Source organism: Lampetra fluviatilis, chromosome 60, assembly GCF_964198595.1.
Source record: "Lampetra fluviatilis chromosome 60, kcLamFluv1.1, whole genome shotgun sequence".
NCBI classification, from domain to species: Eukaryota; Metazoa; Chordata; class Hyperoartia; order Petromyzontiformes; family Petromyzontidae; genus Lampetra; species Lampetra fluviatilis.
Genome location: NC_136334.1, coordinates 2,018,990 through 2,039,951, shown reverse-complemented (window position 1 = coordinate 2,039,951; position 20,962 = coordinate 2,018,990). Strand labels below are relative to the sequence as shown.

Below are 20,962 nucleotides of genomic sequence, written 5' to 3'. Positions count from 1 at the left end.
TCTTTGTTTCTTCTTTCAGTCGCGACGCTCGCCGCTTGCCGTGAGATGCACCGGCGAGCAAACCGGCGGCCGTCAAAACCGGAATTGTGGGAACTAACGACGTCAATCGGCGTCGTTAGTTCCTGCACTACCGGTCTCCCCTGGCTCCTTCGTATTCGTCTCTCTCTGCGGAACAAATAAAATAATAACAAAAAAAATAAGAATTCCAGCAGAACCCATCGGCCGATCGCACGGCCCCCTGGGAGTCGTGCGACCTTTTCAGCGGCGTTGTTTCATGATGAGCCAAACTCCGGACCGGTTTTTTAATGCGCTGTGCCGAGTCGGCGAGTGCCAGCGAAATTGTCGTCTTTAACGCATGGGCTGCCAATTCGGCACTAATTTATCACCGGTGTCGTTGCGGAGAATGAAAGCGACAAAATAAATACGCAAATAAAACGTAAAGCAAATAAACAGACAATCGGTTTTTTTTAAATAATATTATTAAAATACAAACTTGTTTTGAAGCATGTCATTAACTTGTAACTCGAATGCAGAAGCGAGATTTTAAAATCCGAGAAATCCAATAACAACACCCCCCACCCTTCCCCCACTCCCCCCCCCAGGTGCCGCCGGAGATGCTGAAGCAGAGCCAGGGCTCCGGCGAGCCCACCGCCCGGCCCCGCCGCTCCTCCCTCCCCTCGTCGCCCTCCTCCTCCGCCTCCTCCACCTCGTCCTCCGCCTCCTCCTCCTCGTCGTGTGAGGGCGACGCCGACAGGGAGGCGGAGGGGAGCCGGCGGTGGCCGGCGGCGCTGGCGCCGGCGCCGTGCGACCCGGCGGAGCTGCGCGCCGCGCTGGACGAGCGGATCGAGGGGCTGCTCAAGGAGGCGCGGGACAAGTTCAGGGGCTGGACGGCCGCCCAGAGCCATGAGCACCACGTGGAGCTGTCCTACAGGAAGGTGCGGGCGGCCACGCGGGAGAGAGAGAGAGAGACGGAGAACGGCCGGGCCGCGCTCGCTCCGTAATCGTCGTCTTGATTGCGCCCGCCTGGACATGCGTCCGTCAGTCAGTTCATTCATCAGTGAGTCAGTCCGTCCATCCATCAGACAGTCAGCCAGTGCGGCCGTCAATCCGTCAGTGAGTCAGTCCGTCCATTCGTTAAGTCCATTCCGCTCCGTCCTCCTGTCCATCCCGACGATCTGTCCATCTGTCTGTCCGTCCGGTCCACCCTTCAAGCTCTCTGTCCGTCAGCCCACCTGTCTGCCCGCGCCCCGTCTGTTTGCCCGTCGTTCGTGCGGGGGTAAAGGGCACGGTTATTTATTTGTTAATCAGCCGCTGGATGGAGACCCGCTCGACTTGGTGTCGGATATCGTGTCCGGTGAAACTGACTATCCTGAAAGCATTCAAAACATTCTCGGCGATGCGGAACGCTCCACCGATGTTAGCCGTGGCCGGCAATGGGAACCTACAGCTCGCCGGCTTCACAGCCTCGGCGCTAAACCCACTGTGTTGTCATCGCTGATTTGCTTTACCTTCAGATATACCTTCAGATTTACCTTCAGATTTACCTGTAGCTTAACATTCCTCTGCCTTGCACGCCTATCGTGTTTGTCATCGTAACTTTCCTACTGGACATACGTGGGGGGAAAAAAGAGCTCCATCGCTCTTCGGATTTCTCCGATTCTGATCCGCGGTGGTGGCGGTGGCGGCGGCGGCGCAGGTGGAGGACGGCGCGCCGCTGCGAGCGTGGCGCGCCAGCGTGGAGGTGGAGGCGACGGTGGCCGAGGTGGTGCAGCGCGTGCTGCACGAGCGGGCGCTCTGGGACGACGGGCTGGTGCAGGAGCGGCGCGCCGTCGCCGCCGCCGGCCGCACCGACCTCGTGCAGTTCGCCACGGACGCGATGGCGCCCCAGCCCACCCGCGACCACGTGCTGATCAGGTGCGGCTCCCCACCCGCCGTCGATCCCACCCCTCCATCCCCACGCCCGCCCTCCCCCCGCCCCCGACGTCGCCGGTGCTGACGACGGCGTCTGCGTGGTTTACTGCGTGCCGCAGGACGTGGCGCTCCGACCTCCCGCGCGGCGCCAGCGCCGTCGCCGCCGTCTCCGTGCCGGCGCCGGAGGCGCCCCTGGCCGGCGGCGTGCGCGCACACACGTACGACGCACGCTACCTCGTGGAGCCGCTGGCGCCCGCACGCTGCAGGCTCACCTACGTCTGCCGCATCGACATGCGGTACGCCGTGCCACCCGCCGTGCCACCCGCCGTGCCACCCACCACCCCACCCACCACCCCGCTCCCCACCCCACCTACCACACCCTCCCCACCCCACCCACCACGCCATCACGCCACCCACCATTCCACCCACCACCCCGACCCCACCCACCATGCCACCCACCACACCACCCGCCATGCCACCCCCCACCCCACCCACCACACCCTCCCCACCCCACCCACCATGCCATCACGCCACCCACCATTCCACCCACCACCCCGACCCCACCCACCATGCCACCCACCACACCACCCGCCATGCCACCCCCCACGCCAGCCACCACACCCTCCCCACCCCACCCCACCACACCGCCACGCCACCCACGATTCCACCCACCACGCCACCCACGACCCCACTCACCATGCCACCCACCACCCCATCCGCCACCCCACCCCACCCACCACCCGCCATCCCATCCACAACCCCACCCACCACGCCACCCACCACCCCACCCGCCACACCGCCCACCACTCCTGCAGCCCTATTTAGAAAGCTTGAAACAGTGAATAGCTTGCAAAGTTCGGGCCGGCTGTGCGCCCCGCGTCACGGCAGGCCTCTCGATCCGCCCCGGCTTCAGCTCGGCGGCCGCTATTCGTGCCGGGCGACGGTAGCGACCGCGCCGCGATAGCGCCGAGTGCTCGCGCATTTACCTGCTCGCTGTGGAGCTTCGCGGTGTGGGCCTGGTGGCCGCCCTGGTTAATACCACGGGGCGTTTTATAACAACATCAAAAAAAGGATACTGGCACCGGCTGCTTTGCCGTCATTCGGTATCACGGTTCCAAATTTGATTGGGCAAAGCCACGTAGCAACATTGCGTCCGACCGTGAAATTACGGCAGACGGTACCCGTCTGTGAAGCATAGCGCCTTCCTGACTGCTGTGCACGACGGGAATGGCTCCATTGCCCCTTGTGACCGTGGTCGCTTACATCACCCAGCACTCGTGTGTGAGTGTTTGTGAGTGTTGTGTTTGTGAGTGTGCGAGTGTTTGTGAGTGTGTTTGTGAGTGTGGGAGTGTTGCATTTGTGAGTGTTTGTGAGTGTGTGAGTGTTTGTGAGTGTGTGAGTGTTTGTGAGTGTGTTTGTGAGTGTTTGTGAGTGTGTGCGAGTGTGTGGAGCAGTGGCTTAGAGGTTAGCGAGCAGCACTATGAAACCGGTGACTCGAGTTCGACTCCCGCTCACAAATAAAAAAACAGTGGCGAATATCTGAGCCGGTCATGGGCCTCAAATGAGTACCTGTTGCAGTGTGTAAAAATCGCCATCCGGGAGACAGAGGTGACCAGGTGTGGTGCTGGCCACCTATCCCACTCGGGAGAAATTTGGCAAACTAGGCGAGGCCCAGGGTCCGCCGTGATGATGGTAGGCCCAGGGTCCGCCGTGATGGCCTCGCCTTGCCGGGAGCCTCTAAGGCCCACCACTGCGCTGTGACGAGGAGCGTGGTCCTGGGGGCGGCCGAAGTCGGGGGCCGTCGCTTAGCCCCCGTGGCCACATCCCTGACCTGTCTCTCCCCTGCTCCGCGCCCAGGGGTCGAACCTCCGACTGGTACGTCAAGGTGTTTGGGCACCTCTGCGCGTCCGAGGTGGCACGCATCCGCGACTCCTTCCAGGCCCACGCGTCCGACGGCCCCGAGACAAAGATTTGAGCGTTCTCCACGACGACACCGCAAGCTCCCAAGCGAGGTGCGCAGCTCGTTGAACCACGCTCGCTATTCTTAACTATTTATGAAACTGGTTAAAAGTTTTTTTTTTACGTTACCAGGTAAGGCCTCGCTGAGCTACTAAAAGCTGTTTTTGTCAGAAGCGACCCTGGCTATCAGGGTCAATGAAGTGGCTCATCACCGTCATCGCATGGAAGTTCACAGCAGCAGCCAAAACTCTCTTAAACGCGCATTGATTCTAAATATGACTAAGAATGGCTGTGATTGGCCGACAGAAATGGCTTCATGCTTCTGAGATCGGCTGTTTCAATTGTAACTTTTTTTTTACTTTTTAGTTTGAGCTTTGTAGCTCATTTCCATGAAGTGATGTGGCCACAAATGATAGCTCAACGAAGTGGCTTATCACGTGGAAGCTTACGGCAGCCAAATACTCTCAACGCACGATGTTGATTCTAAATGTGAAGGCAAAAACCGGAGGAGCTGAATAGAAATCCATGCGACCATGGGGAGAGAAACACGCAAATTCCAAATATACCGGCGTCATGGTCGGGATCGAACCCACGACCTCCTGTTTGCCGGGCGAGGGAGTTAACATCCCGCCACTGGTGCGCCTCGGTGTGGTTTCAGGTCGATCCAGACAGCGACGTCCCATCCATCGAGAGACACGAGGAGGACACGAGGAGGACACGGGCGGCGATTTCCGCCCACGCTGCTGCCGCTGCCTCGGGACCGCGACGGCCGATGGCCCAGACTCGGACTCCCCGCGTGGCGTTGAACGACACCGAGAATCCCCTCCCCCCCCCGTCCCGTCCCGTCCCGTCTAAGGGTGTGAACCGACACCGCGCGAGGTGACGCCGGCGCCGGCTGGGCGCCTGCACTTCAGGAAGGCCGCTCCCGCCGGGGGACCGAGTCTCTCCACACTGCATTGTGGTCAACGTCGCTGTTGCTGGCGTCCTTTTACTCCCGGGCCCGCGACGAGGTGCCACGGAAGGCGGTGATTCACACGCCACGGAAGGCATTGATTGCGTGACAAAGGAAACCGCTGGACAATCCGCCGTGCAATAATAGTGGTGATGGTGGTGATGGGCGGTGAGGAATCGCGCGTGTGTGCGTGTGCGCGTGTGCGTACGTTTGTGTTACGGTAGCGGTTAGCGCGCTGCACTACGAACGCGGCCACCCGAGTTCGATTCACGCTCACGGCCAACGCCAGTGACGATTATCTGAACCGGTCCTGGGCCTCTCCCTAGGTCGACTCAGCCTCAAATGAGTACCCGGTGCGCGGTGCGTAAACATCGCCACCGGGGAGACTAAGGCAGCCGGGCGCGGTGGTGGCCACCCACCCCATCGTGTGCCACAATGCCGGCCTTCATAGGTGCTGCTCGCTAACAGCACTTTCCCCGACAGTCTGTTACAGGCTATACGGGGGACCTTTGTCTGTGTGCGTGGAACGGTGACTCGGTGGCAAGCGCAATGCACTACGAACCTTCGGGACCCGAGTTCCATCTTTGACGATCCGGTTTCTAAACCCGGCTCGAACCTGCTCTAAAACCAATACCCATGCAGCGTGCAGCGTGCGTGAAACGTCTGCATTGGGGAGACAAAGGTGGCCCTGAGTGGGGTTACTGTCCACGCGGCTTCCGCATGTGCCGTGCCTCACCTTGACTGGCACTCGGTCACGGCGCTCACCCCTACAGCCCCGTAGTGGCGATGTCTGGGGGATGTTTGTATTTGCGTGCGTGTGTGGGTGTGTGTGGGGAGCGGTAGTGTAGCGGTTAGCGCTACACTGCGCTACGAATCCCGCCGAACCGAGTTCGATTCCCGCTCATGGCCACCAACACCAGTGACAATTATCTGAACCGGTCCCGGGCCTCCTCTAGGTCGACTCGGCCTCAAACGAGTACCCGGTGCGGTGTGTAAACATCGCCACCGGGAAGACAAAGGCGGCCGGGCGTGGTGTTGGCCACCCACCCCCTCGTGTGCCGTGCCGGCCTTCATAGGTGCTGCTACTCGCTTAACAGCACTTGCCCCAACAGAGTCTGTTAAGGCTACACGGTTTGGATGTTTGTGTAATGTGTACGTTTGGATGTTTATGTATTTGGGTGGTGGGCATTCAACCTCGATAACCTTGAGCCACGATGTCTTTTTTCCCGATGAACTCTTGAGAATTCACGCAAACCGATGACGAATCGCACCGGCGGTCGTGTGGAAGCCTTCCCGTGAAAAACGGCCTCGGAGGGGACTTTCCAAGCGTCCTCTCTTTTTTTGTTTTACGGAAGTGCTTTTCATTCGACCCCGTGAGAGTGTGCGTGTTCTATCGAGCGTGGCTTCACGGAAGCAACGGTGACAATGTCGACGACGAGGAACATTTATTTGAAAACAACCAAAGATAGTTTTTTTGTTCTTTTCGTACAAAACTGTTCACCTTTTCGACGGAGCGGCGAGTCGGAAAATGCCACTGCACATTTTTTTTATTTTCTATATATGTGTGTGTGTGTACATATAATATATACTAGCGCGTGTGTGTGTGGGTGTATAATTACTTACGAGTCTTATTTGGCGGCGAAGCACACTGGATTTCAAGGGTGCAAGCCGAGCGATCGCAAGTTTCACTTCCTTACCGTGCAGCTGGGCATCGCCTGTGGCGTAAGGGGGTCACAGCGCGCGTCGGTGGAAGGCCGCCGGGTCGCGCTCCCCCCTTCCCCCCCCCCCCCCCGTCTCCACTGCCCCTCTGTCCACCCCCAGCGGCGTCACCGGGTTCACGGCGGCGGGTCGATCGGCGGGTCAATCCGCGGGTCGCCCACTCTGAGAACCGCCTCCGATTAGCACGGTTGGCTCCGTGCGGTGCGGGAGAAGTTCAACGCACGCCGCTCCTCCGTGTGGCTGCCGTGCCGAGTTCCTCCTCCTACCTCCCCCCACCGCCACCACCGCCCCGGTGTGTTCCAGTTTCTCCGTTGCTTTCACCATCGCTCTCGTCTCTCGCTCTTGATCTTCGTCCGGTCGCCTTCTTTCGTCGTTTCCCGCCCTCCCCCCCCCCCCCGCGGTAGATCCTTGACTCGCTCCCCCTCTTGCTCGTTAAGCGCCGTGATTGCCGGCGGCGCGGTCGCGGTTTCCGGCACTGGAAACATTGTCGCCATTGCGCCACCCCCAGCTCATAAGTTGACCGAGGCTGAGCCAAGTTGCACCCGAGCCTCGTCAGCTTGTAACTTCTTTTTCTCTCTCTGTTTTATATTTTTAAAATGGTCTATTTAAAACAAATACCATAGAATGTAATAACATTTAATATATGTGTGCGTGCGTGCGTGCGTGTACAGTGGTTACAATTAATATAAAAACTAAAAAGTAAAAAAAATAACTCTGAACCGTTGTTACAGATGATTGCAACTTTTTGCGTCTATTGAAAGAGCCGATCTCGGAAGCATGAAGCCATTTCTGTCGGCCAATCACAGCCATTCTTATTTATATTTAGAATCAACGCGCGTTTAAGAGTATTTTGCCTGCTGCTATGAATTTCCACGGGACGGCGGTGATGAGCCACTTTGCTGGGCCATCAAATTGTTTGATTGGCAGGGCCGCTTTTGAAAAAGAACGCTGCAGATTATAGCTTTTTATGATTTTCATCTCATCGACGTGCCCTCAACTCGACGAAGCATCCACCGAGGATCCCTCGCAGGGCAGCGCAGCGCGTTAGAGAAGTCGGCCGATGGAAGCACCTCGAATCCCTCCGAGCGACATCGGACGTACGCGGTAGAGGGGGGAGGGGGGCGTGCTTCCTCGCCCCCTTGGGAGCGATGTTCAGCCGCTCTTAATCCGTTGCTGGACGAGAGCTCCCTCCGTTCGGAAGTCGCCTCGCTCTGCCAGGACGCAGAGCCATCGGCAAAGGCGTCCGTTTGCCACCGGTTCGGCCTCTTTCAAGGCCGTGGCTAAGAAGCCCGACGGCCGTGTCGTTACACGCATCGGCTCACATCCTCAACAGCCATCATCTCAGATGCGCTGATGCAGTGGGGACGGTACAACGAGCTGTGGGCCACCAACGCCCGTCTCAAGATTCGCGTCATCGGAAACGTGTCTCGAGGATTAGCCGATAGGAACGTATCTAAAGATTCGCCAATGGGAACGTGCCGTAAGATTTTCGGATCGGAATGGGTCTAAAGATTCGCCAATAGGAACATGTCTTATTCAGATCCGCTGATCGGAACGTCTTATTAAGATCCGCCGATAGGAATGTCTTAAGATTTGGCAATGGGAACGAGTATTTTTACGATGTGCCGATATGAACGTGTCTTAAGAATCGCCGATAGGAACGTGTGCGTGACTCTTACTGCGAAGCTCTCGCAGTCCCTGTTAGTGGCGCCACGCACGGCAACACACACGGTGATGTGTATTGGTACCCGCAGCGCCACCACCACGCTGGGAGACCAGAATGTAGAGAGTGTGGTGCCGACTCTTGCTACGAACGGGCACACACGCACAGTGACTGCTACTTACTAACGGGTTCGGTTTCAGAGGTCTGTTCGTCAGTCTAATCAAATTTTACTCCCGTCGATTCCAAACATGTTGTACGGCGTGTACACTAAACATGGGGCACGGCTTTCGAAGTTGTATAATCTCATGTAGATGCCACTGGTTCTTCACGTTCTGCAGATGTAGATGCCACTGGCTCTTAACGTGCTGCAAATGCAGATGTCACTGGTTCGTCATGTTCTGCAGATGTAGATGCCACTGGTTCTTCACGTTCTGCAGATGTAGATGCCACTGGTTCTTCACGTTCTGCAGTTGTAGATGCCACTGGTTCTTCACGTTCTGCAGATGGAGATGCCACTGGTTCTTCACGTGTTGCAGATGTAGATGCCACTGGTTCTTCACGTTTTGCAGCTGTAGATGCCACTGGTTCTTCACGTTCTGTAGACGTAGATGCCACTGGTTCTTCATGTTCTGCAGATGTAGATGCCACTGGTTCTAAACGTGCTGCAGATGTAGATGCCACTGGTTCTTCACGCTCTGCAGGTGTAGATGCCACTGGTTCTTCACGTTCTGCAGATGTAGATGCCACTGGTTCTTCACGTTCTGCAGATGTAGATGCCACCACAACCATCTATTGCACAACGGTTGAACTTACGACTCTCACTCCGAACAGGCAACTGGACATACGGACAGGTTTGTTCGTATCTCTGAAAGTTGCTGGATGAGAGCCTCCCCTACGCTATGGCGGGGCCGTGTGGATGTGAGTTGACCATCCTTCAGCATCTAAATATTTTCAGCAGGAGGAATAATCTGATGAGCTATGAAGCTCTTCTATCACCGATGTCCAAGCCTGGGGCACGGGGTCAGTGTGACTTGGTGAAGGCGAGCAGCGTAGACATCGCGGGCCTACGCCGCCTCTAGTCGTAACGCAGCTGTGTCAATGCGTGGCGGTGGTCGCCCATCCAGGCACTAGCCAGGCTCACAACCAGCTTAGCTTGTGAGATGTGACGAGATGGGTCCCGCCGGTGCGTTGTGATGTTGTGGTGGGGCGCGAGCCTGTGCAGAACGACGATGTTCATGGGGTCTTCCTGCTCGGCTCATCCTCCACATCTCATTCCCAACCTCACTGCCTCCCTCACTATCCCCACTTGGGAAAAAAGTGCAAACGCAGAAAGTCAAGCCAACCACTTCGTGTGTTCACCAGCTCTCTCGCGTGTTCACCAGCTCTCTCGCGTGTTCACCAGCCCTCTGGCGTGTTCACCAGCTCTATCACGTGTTCACCAGCCCTCTTGCGTGCTCACTACCATTGTGGCTGGTGATTACCTTTGTTGTGTGTACCTCCAAAACCGCCTTAAATCCAGACCGATCGTATCAACACCAAAGGGCGACTGGCTGTCAGCGTGTTATTGTTCCTTGACTGAACAATGCATCCAACCGTGCCGGCTGATAACTTTGAAAGGGCATTGACGGTAAAAAATCAGCCCGGACCGGCCAAAACCTGTCGGGCCTTCATTCACGTATTGTTGGTGGAAGGGAATTTTCTGCCGATAATTTTCCATGCAAATTCAAAGTATTTATATTCTTAGCAATCCAGCTTGGATGTTTTCACCGAAATATTGCTGGAACCTTCCGCGCGCTCTATCTCTCTCTCCCCCACCAAACACTGCTCATCTGCGATGCCCCCTGCTGGTGCGAGTTGCTGCTGCAACATAAATAACATCCCAGCCCCAAGTGTGTGGAGCCGTGAGGTCACTTCCCCACAGACCAACGTAGATGTCATGGGAAATGCCCAAGATGAAAAATATCCTGTCGCTTGAGAAGAGGAATGGTCCAGGCTGACCCACGTGGCCTGCTTTGTTTTAGTCATGTCGCCCCGCACAGCGAATTTCGGATGCCCAGATAGATTTCTCGGATACCGGGTTTTGTCTCGCTTTACGCCAGGGGTGGGGAACGTCTGGCCCGCGGGCCGTATAAGGCCCACGAAATCATTTAGTCTGGCCCTGCCAAGGCAACTGCACGACTCGAAATTCAATAAATCTAGGAGCTTTTTTCACAGCAACATAAATTTCATTTTGTATGGCCCGCCAATGATGGTATAAATATCCAAATGGCCCTTGGCAGAACAAAGGTTCCCCACCCCTGCTTTACGTGCCGAATGGCGCGTGCAGTACGTCACGGCACGCAAGACTGTTCAACTTCCGACCGCATAATATCCGCACATGGGTGAATTCATAGGGGCAACACTGGCATGGCGAATTTTGTTTATAAATAGGCAAGCCTCATCATGGGACCTCTTTTGCCAGTACCAAAATATACTAATAGGGTTTTCCCCTTTTTTCTGGCAACAAAACTGACACCTTTTGCAAGAAATCATGTTTACATTAACCACGATACTTGCAGTCAAATGCAAACAAAAAACAATACTCTGGTAATTTATGCATTGTCTTTGAAACTGATTGGTCCACACCAGAGATAGCTTTCTTTGGAGCCTCGTCTCATATGGTGTTCGACCAGATGACGCCAAAAGGCATAAATTACCAGAGTATTGTTTTTTGTTGGCATTTGACTGCAAGTATTGTGGTTAATGTAAACATGATTCCTTGCAAAAGGTCTCAGTTTTGTTGCCAGAAAAAAGGGGAAAACCCTATTAGTAAATTGGCAAGCCGCTATATATGTGTGTAGTGTGTACACGCGAAAACGCACGCACACACTACACCGAACCCGCGTACAGCGAGGAAAGCCTGCATTGGGAATTTTTGCCACGCCGATGGGATTTCGTGCGGCTGGACATGGCGCGCGCCATCCCTCTTCGTCCGCCGTTCAGCCGAGCGTTTGAATCATTCCCACGCTGTGCGTTTTCTCCACCCACCCCACCCCACCTACTCCGAGCGAGCGTTGGGAGATTGTTCGATCGCTTTTAAAAGGAAACTGGAATCGTTTTTTTCGTGTCGTCGCGTTTTTCGGCTTCCTAAAATGTCATTCATTTCATCGGAGCGAAAAAAAAGTATTACCATTTTTCTGGAATTATACGGAGCAAGCTATGTATTGGACTCATCAGTGTTACGAGTTGTTAGTATCGATTGGTGATAAACGACCGGTACGAAGACACCGTCGCCGCGTAGACAAAGTGCGCTGTACGCGGTGTGTGTGCAACAAACCGTCAGAGTTTCACATTGTGGGTTTTTATTTATTTAGATACGTAGAGACCCATAGAGATACGTAGAGACCCAGAGATATATGTCGAGGCCCAGAGAGATACATAGAGACCCGTAGGGATACCCGGAGACTCGGGAGAAACGAAGAGACCCATAGAGATTCTTAGATGTTCATAGAGATACGTAGAGATACATAGAGGCTCAGTGATATGTCGACCCATAGAGGAACGTAGAGACTCACAGAGATACACAGAGACTCGTAGAGATACGTAGGTAGACATTACAGGCAAGCTACAGGAGTGCGATTGTGGCCATGCAACCCAAACTACGGGCCACACGGCAAGCCACAGGAGTTTGCGCTGATTCAACGGAGGAACAGCAAAACGACACGAACTCTCTCTGCTGGCAGGCGTCAACAGTGGCATTTGTCTTCTCCGAACACAATGTGCAGTACGCAAGCAGAAGATACACGGAGATGCACCGACACGCATAGATACGTAGAGACCAACACAAGACGAAGCCAGAGCACGATTTTGGCCATGCAACATAAACGATTGGCCACGTAGTAAACTCACAGAGACTTGTAGAGACCCATAGATATACTTTAAAGGCGAGCCACGATAGTGAGACAGTGGACTGTGCAGGTCAACCACCGTAGCGCCCCCCACGCTCCTTCAACAGTCGGGAGGGGGAACGGCTAAGTTCCACCACCAACTCTCTCTCTCTCTGCTGAAGCCCTCTCGTCGTGACCAGCAGTAGCCCCGTGGACATTTAGCTCCCTGAACGTACAGGGCGCTTAAAAAAAAATGTTGACATTTATTTGGCACGCTCGTTTTTAATGGGGGGGAAAATAATGGATGATACACCGTAACGTGCTAACAAATGTCATGTTCGTAGCTTCAGAAAGTCAAATAGTCTCTTAACACAACAGTTTTATTGCCAGAAAGGGTAAAAATCTATTCTGAGTCTCCACTTGTTCACCATCATTGTCAACGCCCATGCCTGGAATCTTCTCCAGGTTGGTCTCCAGAGCCCGCAAGAGGCACATTGCTTGTGGTCTTGTTGCAAATTCTCAAAAGTGTTAAACATTGTTTTGAAGCCCCCTCCCTGTATAACGCACTCCCGCGTCCTGCTGCCTCCTGAAGGCAGAAAACCTGAACAAGCCACGCCGCCCAGCGCGTGACGCATTTGTGTTTCGTCAGTTCGTTGTGACTTGGTGTGGTAGCGGTCAGCGCACCGCTTGCTACATAGGCAAGAGAAGCGGGAGTAACCTGTGTGTGTGCGCCAGAGGTCGCAAACGGGTTTTGATTCCTTACCCGTACCCGGCCGTACCCGTACCCTACCCGTACCCGGCCGGGTACGGGTAGGGTACGGGTATCAGGTACCTGATTGCGACCATCAGGTACCTGATTACGACCTCTAGGATGAAGCCATGTTGCAGGTGTGGGTGGGTTGATTCTAGGAACTTGAATTGTGAGAAGAGACAAGACGTTGGGAAATGAGTGACAAACAGTTACTCACCAGTGACTCACGGTCTACCCGTACCCGGCCGCACCAGGGTCGCAAACGGGTACTCGTACCTGGCCGGGTACGGGTAGCCGGGTATCGGGTAGGGTACGGGTATCGGCTACCCGGTTGCAACCTCTGGTGTGTGCGCAAGGAGTGTGGGGGGCCTTCGCGTTTTGCCTCTCGCCGTGAACTTGGCAGCATTGCCAGCTCATGGTCCGGTCAGCGCTACGTTTTGCCAATTGGGCAGCAGTTTGACAGTTTGACAGCAGCGCAAGAACCAAAGGAGTCGTCCGCTGATCTATCAAATAAAAGCCAACATGTGAAACTCGGTTTTATTATTTTGTATAATTTTAAAAGAATGATTGCGTACGTCGCAGGTTCACGCGCGTTGCACGTATGTGCTGTGCGCGTGCCGGGGGGGGGGGGGCGGTAACGCGGTGGTGAGCGCTGATTATCTGAACGGGGTCCCCTCGATCTCGAGTGAGTGCCTGGGTGCGATTGTTTAAAACATCGTCACCCCCCCCACCCCACCTCGTCGTGCCGTGCCGGCCTTCATAGGTGCTGCTCGCTAACAGCACTTGCCCCCGACGGTCTGTTGAGGCTATACGGCGAGGGGGGGGGATCTTTGTCTTTATGTACATATGAATTCAGGAACGTTAATCAAGACGTCAGCTGTGCGATGAAAAACCCAGCTTGTAATCTTAATATATATGCAGCTATTTATGTCGCTATTATATCTCAAATGCCGTTGCATAAATCGTGATCTCGCTTCTGTATGTTTGTGCAAGCCGAGTTGTATTACTGCCTTTGAAACAACAACAGAAGAACGATGACTCGGCTCACGTATTTAACGTCCGACCTTTATTGCGTATACCTCATTTATGTAATCGCTATATTCAGGGCCGCTTGAAATTGTAAATACATGTACCACTTAAATTTCAGTATTGAAACAAATGTAATTAATCTGCGCCGTACAAATAAAGATCTTTAAGTCGTCTTTGTCTGCGGGTTGCCTTCCATTTCTTGAACAATAAACGCATTCCTGCAGAGGTAGCTGGTAGGAACGTTGGGTTGCTCGGTCAATGGCCAGGGTCAACGGCGGCGTGGTGTATTCCGCAAATATACCCGACTGTGAGGGCGGGCACAAGCTGGCGTGAGTAGCTTAAACGTTAGAGTTTTATAAGGGCACCACGGGGTGACCAGCCCCTCCCCACCCAGCCCCACCCCTCCCACCCCCCACTCAGCCCCATCCTCCCCACCCAGCCCCTCCCCACCCTCCCCTCCCTGCACAACGGACGGACACAATAATCCCCTGTGGGCTGGTGTAACCAGGAGGTTCCTACCAGTATTATTGGCTCCTGGATTCGAGAGAGAAGATTCAATCCCCCACCACCACCACCACCCCCTCCCGTGCGGCAGATTCACGTCGTGAAAATTGGCGATGGCCGCCCGCTGCGCTCATCCAGCAGTGAAACCGAGACATCGATGTCATGTTTGTCGCGCGACTCGGGGGACTGCTTTTAAGCGCGGACGGCAGTCACGGCTTGAATTCGATGCGCGGTTTTGCTTCACCGATATTTTGAACAAAAGTGCAGAGGCGCAGTGTCGTGTTTGTTGAGGAAAGTTTCGATCTGCGTGCTTTTTTCTTAACCCTGCTCATCGGACGGACCGGACGCACGGACGCGGGCGAAGGAAGCCGAGAGAGCGCAAATATCCATGCTCGAGTTGCAATGAAAAACAGAAGAACACGTGGCTCGCGATTGCCAAATTAGACGAATCATTGAACGTTAAAGGAAGTAAGTGGCACGTTGTTGAGTTGTTAACTACCTCGTCTGGTACACAAGAGGGTCGTGGGTTCGATCCCGTCCCTGACGTCTGCCGTATATATTTGGAGTTTGCATGTCTCTCTCCCCCTCCTCGTGTTCGCGTGGATTTTTCTCCAGGTCCTCTGGATTTTTTTCCATCCACATTTAGAATCAACGACACGCACTCAGAGTATTTGGGTGCTATAAATTCCCACGTGATAATACAGCCACTTCGTTGAGCTATCATTAGTGGCCAGGTCGCCTCTGAGCATTACCTGGTAAAATATAAGTGGGGGCTTGGGAAAGCCAGATCCCGAGAGGGGTGGCTGGCCAATAATGGACGACGCTGAGACTGCTGACTGAATGACAAAGGATCGCACGTGACCACCGCAGGGACTGGGCACATTCGAGTTCGGCTCGCGTCAGAGTGTGGGGATGGATTGTGGCATCGCAGGGACCGTGAGAATGGTGGCGACGGCGTGGCGGAGACCTTGATCGGACGTTGGGGAGGGGGTCACAGGGTGAGGAGTCCTTCAGCAGTGGATAGACCATGGGCTCATCGTGAAGGTGGTCATGGTGGAACGTTGGGGCTGGGTTAATTCAATGGAAATTGCTTTTTTACAGGTAGGAACAACAGTTCCACAATGCCCACCAGGGATTATTTGTTTGTCTGTCTGTCGTGCATAGCCACGCCCTCGATTTGTATTTCATACAGAGCGCTTCGGGCGGGCTCAGCACCACGTGACACGCCGCCCCACGCGGCTTGCGCCGCGTGACACGGATCGCACGAATGCGCCGTCCAACCAAGTTCCTACCTGCCCACTCCGAAGGAACGTGTTTCACCAAAACCAAATTCTCGACACAAATCAGAGCCCCGCCCCCATGCAATGCCCAACTTCCTGAACACGGGAGCGGTTGGGGGTACGCGTGGGCAGCCGGGCAGCCGAGGGGTGCAGTGTCGGGGTAGGCGGCGTGCTTCCTGCGCGAGTCCACGTCGTCACTTGAGTCCACCGAAGAGCACGAGCTGGAGCAGCGGTACCACCTTGACGGTGGACAGATCGGCGAGCACGGCCTGCGGACGCGCGACGGGAGAGACCCCCGGCCACGTAAACAACTCCTGCCGTGGTCACGTTGCGAAACCCGCAACGGCATGGCCGACCGTTAACACGGGCGCAGGGCGGCACCGAATGACTCGAAAGAATTTTGAACAAGGTCGGGGTTGTGACTCGATTCGGGGGCGAGTTGTCTCGCCTGCGTGCAGTCCTCAATTGTGTCGGCGGTCAAGCATGTTACTGTCTCGCTGCTTTTGTTTCGTTGAGCCCATTACCCTGAACGCAATTTTTCTCCTAATTCCTGAAAAGATGGTCCGCAGACGAATTCACAGCGTGTATCATGAGCGTAGGAGTCTGTCGGAATTAAATCGTAACGTGTCCACTTCGTGACAAGATCCAAGAGCCATTTTTGTGTTCACGGTTGAGTCTTTCCTTCAAGGCTCCAGTCTACGACATACCCACTGCGGTCGATCGCCCGCCCCACAAACCACAAAGACCCACCCCCCACGTGTAGCCGTTTACAGGCTGTTGGGATGAGTGCTGTCAGAGAAGCACCTATGAAGGCTGTAATGGCGCACGAGAGGGTGGGTGTGGCCAGAAGCCACGCCTGCCCACCTTTGTCTCCCCATTGCTGATGTTTACACACCACACCAGGTACTTCTGTAAGGCTGAATCGACCTCAGGGAGGCCCAGGACCGGTTACAATATTCGCCACTGTTACTGGTCGTGAACGGGAATTGAACTTGGGTTGGCAGGGTTCATCGCGCGGGGGGCTGACCAGCAGCCAAGCACGCACCTCGGCGGACGCGAGAGAAGCAGCCTCCATGAGATTCTCCGCTCTGAGCACAAAGATGGCGACCGCCAGCACTGGGGGAGACACGCACAGCGCGAGCGGCGTGCGTCACAGCGCCGTAACGTCACAGAGACAGCTCATCGATCGGATTCCTCCTCTAAAAATAAATATTCTGAACGTCTTGATTTGAAGCTTTCGTGACTTGCAGGGATCCATACTCTTTGGTTCTTTCGGTAAAGTCATGTGGGTAGAAATATCAAATAAATCACGACGTTTCGGGCGCAACACAAGCATCCGTCGTCATCAGGTGGGAGAGCCTGCTGCTGAGGCAGACTGAGTCCCTTTTGGACCACCGCAGTTGATTCTCCTTTGCGGCGCATCACCACCACCACTGCAGTGGGCCCCACACAGCACAGCAACTCTACCCCCCCCACCCCCTATCCGAGCGGAGCCGGTACGTACGCACACACGCAGGTCACGGACACGCAGGTCACGGACACGCAGGTCACGGACACGCAGGTCATGGACACGCAGGTGACGGACACGCCGCACGCTACACCACCACACGGAGGGGGGTGGGGGTCCCACCTGCCAGCAGCTCGAGCGAGTTGAAGCCGAGCAAGCGATCCCAGAGCAGCAGCAGCTGGTCCGTGGCCAGGTAGCCGGAGAAGGCCCTCACGAGCCACTTGAAGGCGATGCGCAGCCTGCGCACAAACAACAGCGCGGGGCGCGGGTTGGCGGAAATGTCAAAATGGCGTCTCACGGGGCGTCCCGCTTGGATCCCGCGCACGGGAGCGGTCAGGGGAGCAGCTCGCGGAAGCGGGTATCACAGAGCTACCTCGGAGATCGCTTGAAGCGACCCCGTTTGCACGGTTGAGGGCGGTGCCGTTCCCACTCACCCCGGCCGCGGGCGGTCAAGCTGACGTTTTGAATTTAGGGTTTGGGATTCAGCCAAATGAAAACCAAAATGTACGGTTTGAGGACGCGGTTTAACAAAACGGACGGCCGTCCGGATTTCAACTCGGCGGCGTCGGCGCAGCGCTCCCGGCATTTTGAGTCACCCGACCGCCTCGGGGAGGATTCTTTGAGGCAGGCGGTGAGGGATGGGAGATGGACGTGGCGCGCGGTGGGAGACCCTCAACGCAGTGCGTCGTTCAAAAGGCGGAGAGAGACCGGCAGGGCCGGGAGTCTGGACCGTTATCAGGGTGAGTTGGCAATGCGGGTGGCCAGGGGGAAGGGAGTTCCAGACCAGGGTCAGAGGGCACGGTTCACAGCCATGTGACTCGACAGGCCGACGCATTGCGAGTTGCGAACTCGACCGAAATGAGTTCGCCGAGATCCGGCGTAAGGCCACGTGGGTTTGGGCCGCACCCGTTTGTACCTGTCGTGTTGTTGTATTGGTTGTTGTTGTTGTAACGTTCAGACCACGTGATCTTACTTGGACATATGTGCAAAAAGAGCTTCATTGCTCATCGGATGCCTCCTGCAGTAGAAATTCAATATTCTGATTCTCATTCTGAACCTGATTCTCAAGTGCAGCGAGTTCATTGTCTCAGCCCAGGCACCAGTGAAAAACAAAAACATTATCATTAAATGTGGTTTATTACATAGTTCGGCGTATTTCAGCGCTGATGATTCAAAATATTGATTTCATGGCCAGGTGACGGACAATTGTTTCTCGAGGCGTATAAAGAACGCGGTCCCTTGTGTGCACGAAGCGGCCCACTCATGACATCGTCTTTCAGGGATGTTCACGTACCACGAGGAATCAGAGAATTGTTGTCCTTCCCCCGCACCTCCGATTCGCGCGGTTGGCTACGTATGGTGCAAAAGAAGTTCAACACACATACACACTATACACTACACTATACACACTATGCTATACACTACACTACTATACACTACTATAAAATACACTACTATACACTACACTACTATACACTCCACTACTATACACTGCACTATACACACTACGCTATACACTACACTACTATACAAAAATTGAAACTAATTTCCATTTAGAACTGCGTTTAGTGTTTCCTTTGTTGTCCTTCCCCCGCACCTCCGATTAGCGCAGTTGCCTACGTATGGTGCGAAAGAAGTTCGCTTCTGGTAACGGTGGTTGTGCTGAGACTGATTCTGGTAACGGTGGTTGTGGAAAGACTGACTCTGCTAACGGTGGTCGTGCAGCGACTTACGGTTGCGCGCCGATGTCCCGGAGATGGTGGAAGAGACGCGGCTGGAGCCTCTGCAGAGTCGTCTCAAAGAGCAGGCACAGCGCCACGATGCCCTGCACACAGAGCACCAGTGAGCGAGGGGTCACGGCAACGACCTCAGCCTCACTTCTCCTGAATGCAAGGAAGCGTGGTTGCTGCATCACGCCAGGAGAGCATTCTCGGCTGTGATCTTAAAAGTCTCATTGTATTGTCAGAAGACGATCAGAATCAGAATATTGTATTCATGTTGGAGAAATACAACGAGCTGTGAAGCTCTTTTTTACAGATGTCCAGGAGGGGCACGGGGTATAAAGAGCGTCACAACAATAAACACAGAAACACGATAGCAGTGCGAAGTACAAGAAAGGCAACACAAATCACCCAAACAACTACAAACAAAACTAAACCATCCCCCATCCCATCAGTTTTGTTTAAATTAAATGCTGCTTCCGGGGCACCTGGCAATGCCCACGAGCATTATGTTGACGAATTCATTACCTCCGAGGACAAGCAGCTTCCTCGAAAGCACCACAGAATCCGTGCACGTGCACGGTCTTCCGTCCTTGTTCGCGACGTTGCGCAACGCGGAAAGGTCGAGCGAGCGAGCGAGCGGTCCGGTGCGAGCAACAACGAGCGGTGAGCAACTAGCGACGACGCTCACCGACGGGTGGGAGGAGACCGAGTGAAGCCGGAAGAAGTGGCGCACGTACATCTGGCGGAAGGCGTAGTAGAGGGTGTGCGGCTCGTGGTAGAGGAAGCACAGCGGAGCCACTGCCGAGGGGGAAAACACAAACCTCGCTCTCGCTCGCTCGCAAGGGCACGCGCTAGCCTCAGCGTCGCGCAACGCAGGCTGCGCCGCTGGCAAGTGCCGGTGCCGGCCGGCAATGTTTACGAGGTGGCGGCGGTCATCGCTTACCATACATCGTGAAGCCGTGGAAGGGAATTACACCTGCAAGGCAGCAGACACGCGATAATGCCACTCCAGAGACCCCGAGTTCACTTGACTGAACTTGAATTGTGGCTGACTCCCCCCCTCCCATCCCCTCTTTCACCCCTTCCTTCCCCGAAGAACAGGAACCTGACGCACAACGCTACGGACCTACACGTTGGTTGTCTGTCCATGCCGCCTATCCCCGCTATGCACCGTTCACCTGGCCGCACATCATCTGAACGGAGAACACTCACTCGTGCCCAATCATATATCTCCGAATGCGGTAAATCGTTTACGTGGTTACACCTCGCAATGTTGGCTCACCGCTGGGCGGGTAGACGGTCGCAAACTCTTCCACGCCCATTTTCCCTGAAGCGCACGGCACACACAGACAATCGACATGAATACTCGGCAGGACATATTGATACATCCATTGGGGCCCAACACGTTGGGCCAGTGGTGCTGTGGACGGCACCGTACGCTAGAGGCCGACCGAAATTCGGTTTTGGCGCCGAAAGTTGGCAAATGGCCTCTTCCGGCAGAGTTTCGGTTTCGGCCGAAAGTCAATTTTGAACTTTCGGTTTGGTTTCGTTTTCAGCCGAAACCAGAAATTCAGTTTTGGTCGGCCTCTACAATACGCATCTTTTGTCTCTCTAGAGCTATGGATCTCAGGCTTCGTCAACTGGGGGGAGACCCCCGGAGAGGCTGACACACAACTTGGCACTGATGGTATATCCATGGCTGGGAAGTGAACCCATGTTCAGCTAGTATGTGGCGCAGCACATGGACAGTTGTGTTCATGCTATCCGCAAGAGGCTGACACACAACTTGGCACTGATGGTATATCCATGGCTGGTAACTGAACCCGTGTTCAGCGAGTATGTGGCGCATGCCTTGAGTTCCAGGCCATTGTTTTTTTCTCTAACGTGGGCTATGGCATTGACGATGACGTCACACTTGTGGAGTAATCCCCGCGTGCGACAGTCGTCCGCTCGATGTTGATAGCCAGTCAACAGCTGTGCGAGATGCGGAGTCGAAATGGGGGGGAGGTGTTTCCAGCGAGTGAGTGACCGTGGGCGCCGTTGTGAACTCGTGGGTCCCGTTGTTAGGTGAGAGGCATCGTCAGAGTTAAAAATGGC

The 20,962-nt window shown here is 55.0% G+C and overlaps 1 protein-coding gene and 1 pseudogene across 2 annotated transcripts in view; one reads left to right on the top strand and one right to left on the bottom strand.

Annotated features, from left to right (window-relative positions):
- Positions 1 to 14,287, top strand: part of LOC144951016 (rho GTPase-activating protein 7-like) — a 188,715-nt pseudogene extending 174,428 nt beyond the window's left edge. Inside the window, exons 15-19 of the transcript XR_013640445.1 lie at positions 603 to 935; positions 1,697 to 1,914; positions 2,031 to 2,207; positions 3,769 to 3,930; positions 4,529 to 14,287. The product of XR_013640445.1 is annotated as a rho GTPase-activating protein 7-like (transcript). The remainder of the gene's footprint in view (positions 1 to 602; positions 936 to 1,696; positions 1,915 to 2,030; positions 2,208 to 3,768; positions 3,931 to 4,528) is intronic.
- A 25-nt stretch (positions 14,288 to 14,312) lies between these two features.
- The window catches only part of TBC1D19 (TBC1 domain family member 19), a 34,589-nt gene continuing 27,939 nt past the window's right edge, over positions 14,313 to 20,962 (bottom strand). Inside the window, exons 16-22 of the mRNA XM_078881244.1 lie at positions 20,148 to 20,192; positions 19,809 to 19,841; positions 19,554 to 19,663; positions 18,875 to 18,966; positions 17,265 to 17,380; positions 16,680 to 16,750; positions 14,313 to 15,903 (exon numbers count right to left, since the gene is read on the bottom strand). Of these exons, the coding sequence (XP_078737370.1) occupies positions 15,829 to 15,903; positions 16,680 to 16,750; positions 17,265 to 17,380; positions 18,875 to 18,966; positions 19,554 to 19,663; positions 19,809 to 19,841; positions 20,148 to 20,192 (542 nt within the window). The 3' untranslated portion in view covers positions 14,313 to 15,828. The remainder of the gene's footprint in view (positions 15,904 to 16,679; positions 16,751 to 17,264; positions 17,381 to 18,874; positions 18,967 to 19,553; positions 19,664 to 19,808; positions 19,842 to 20,147; positions 20,193 to 20,962) is intronic.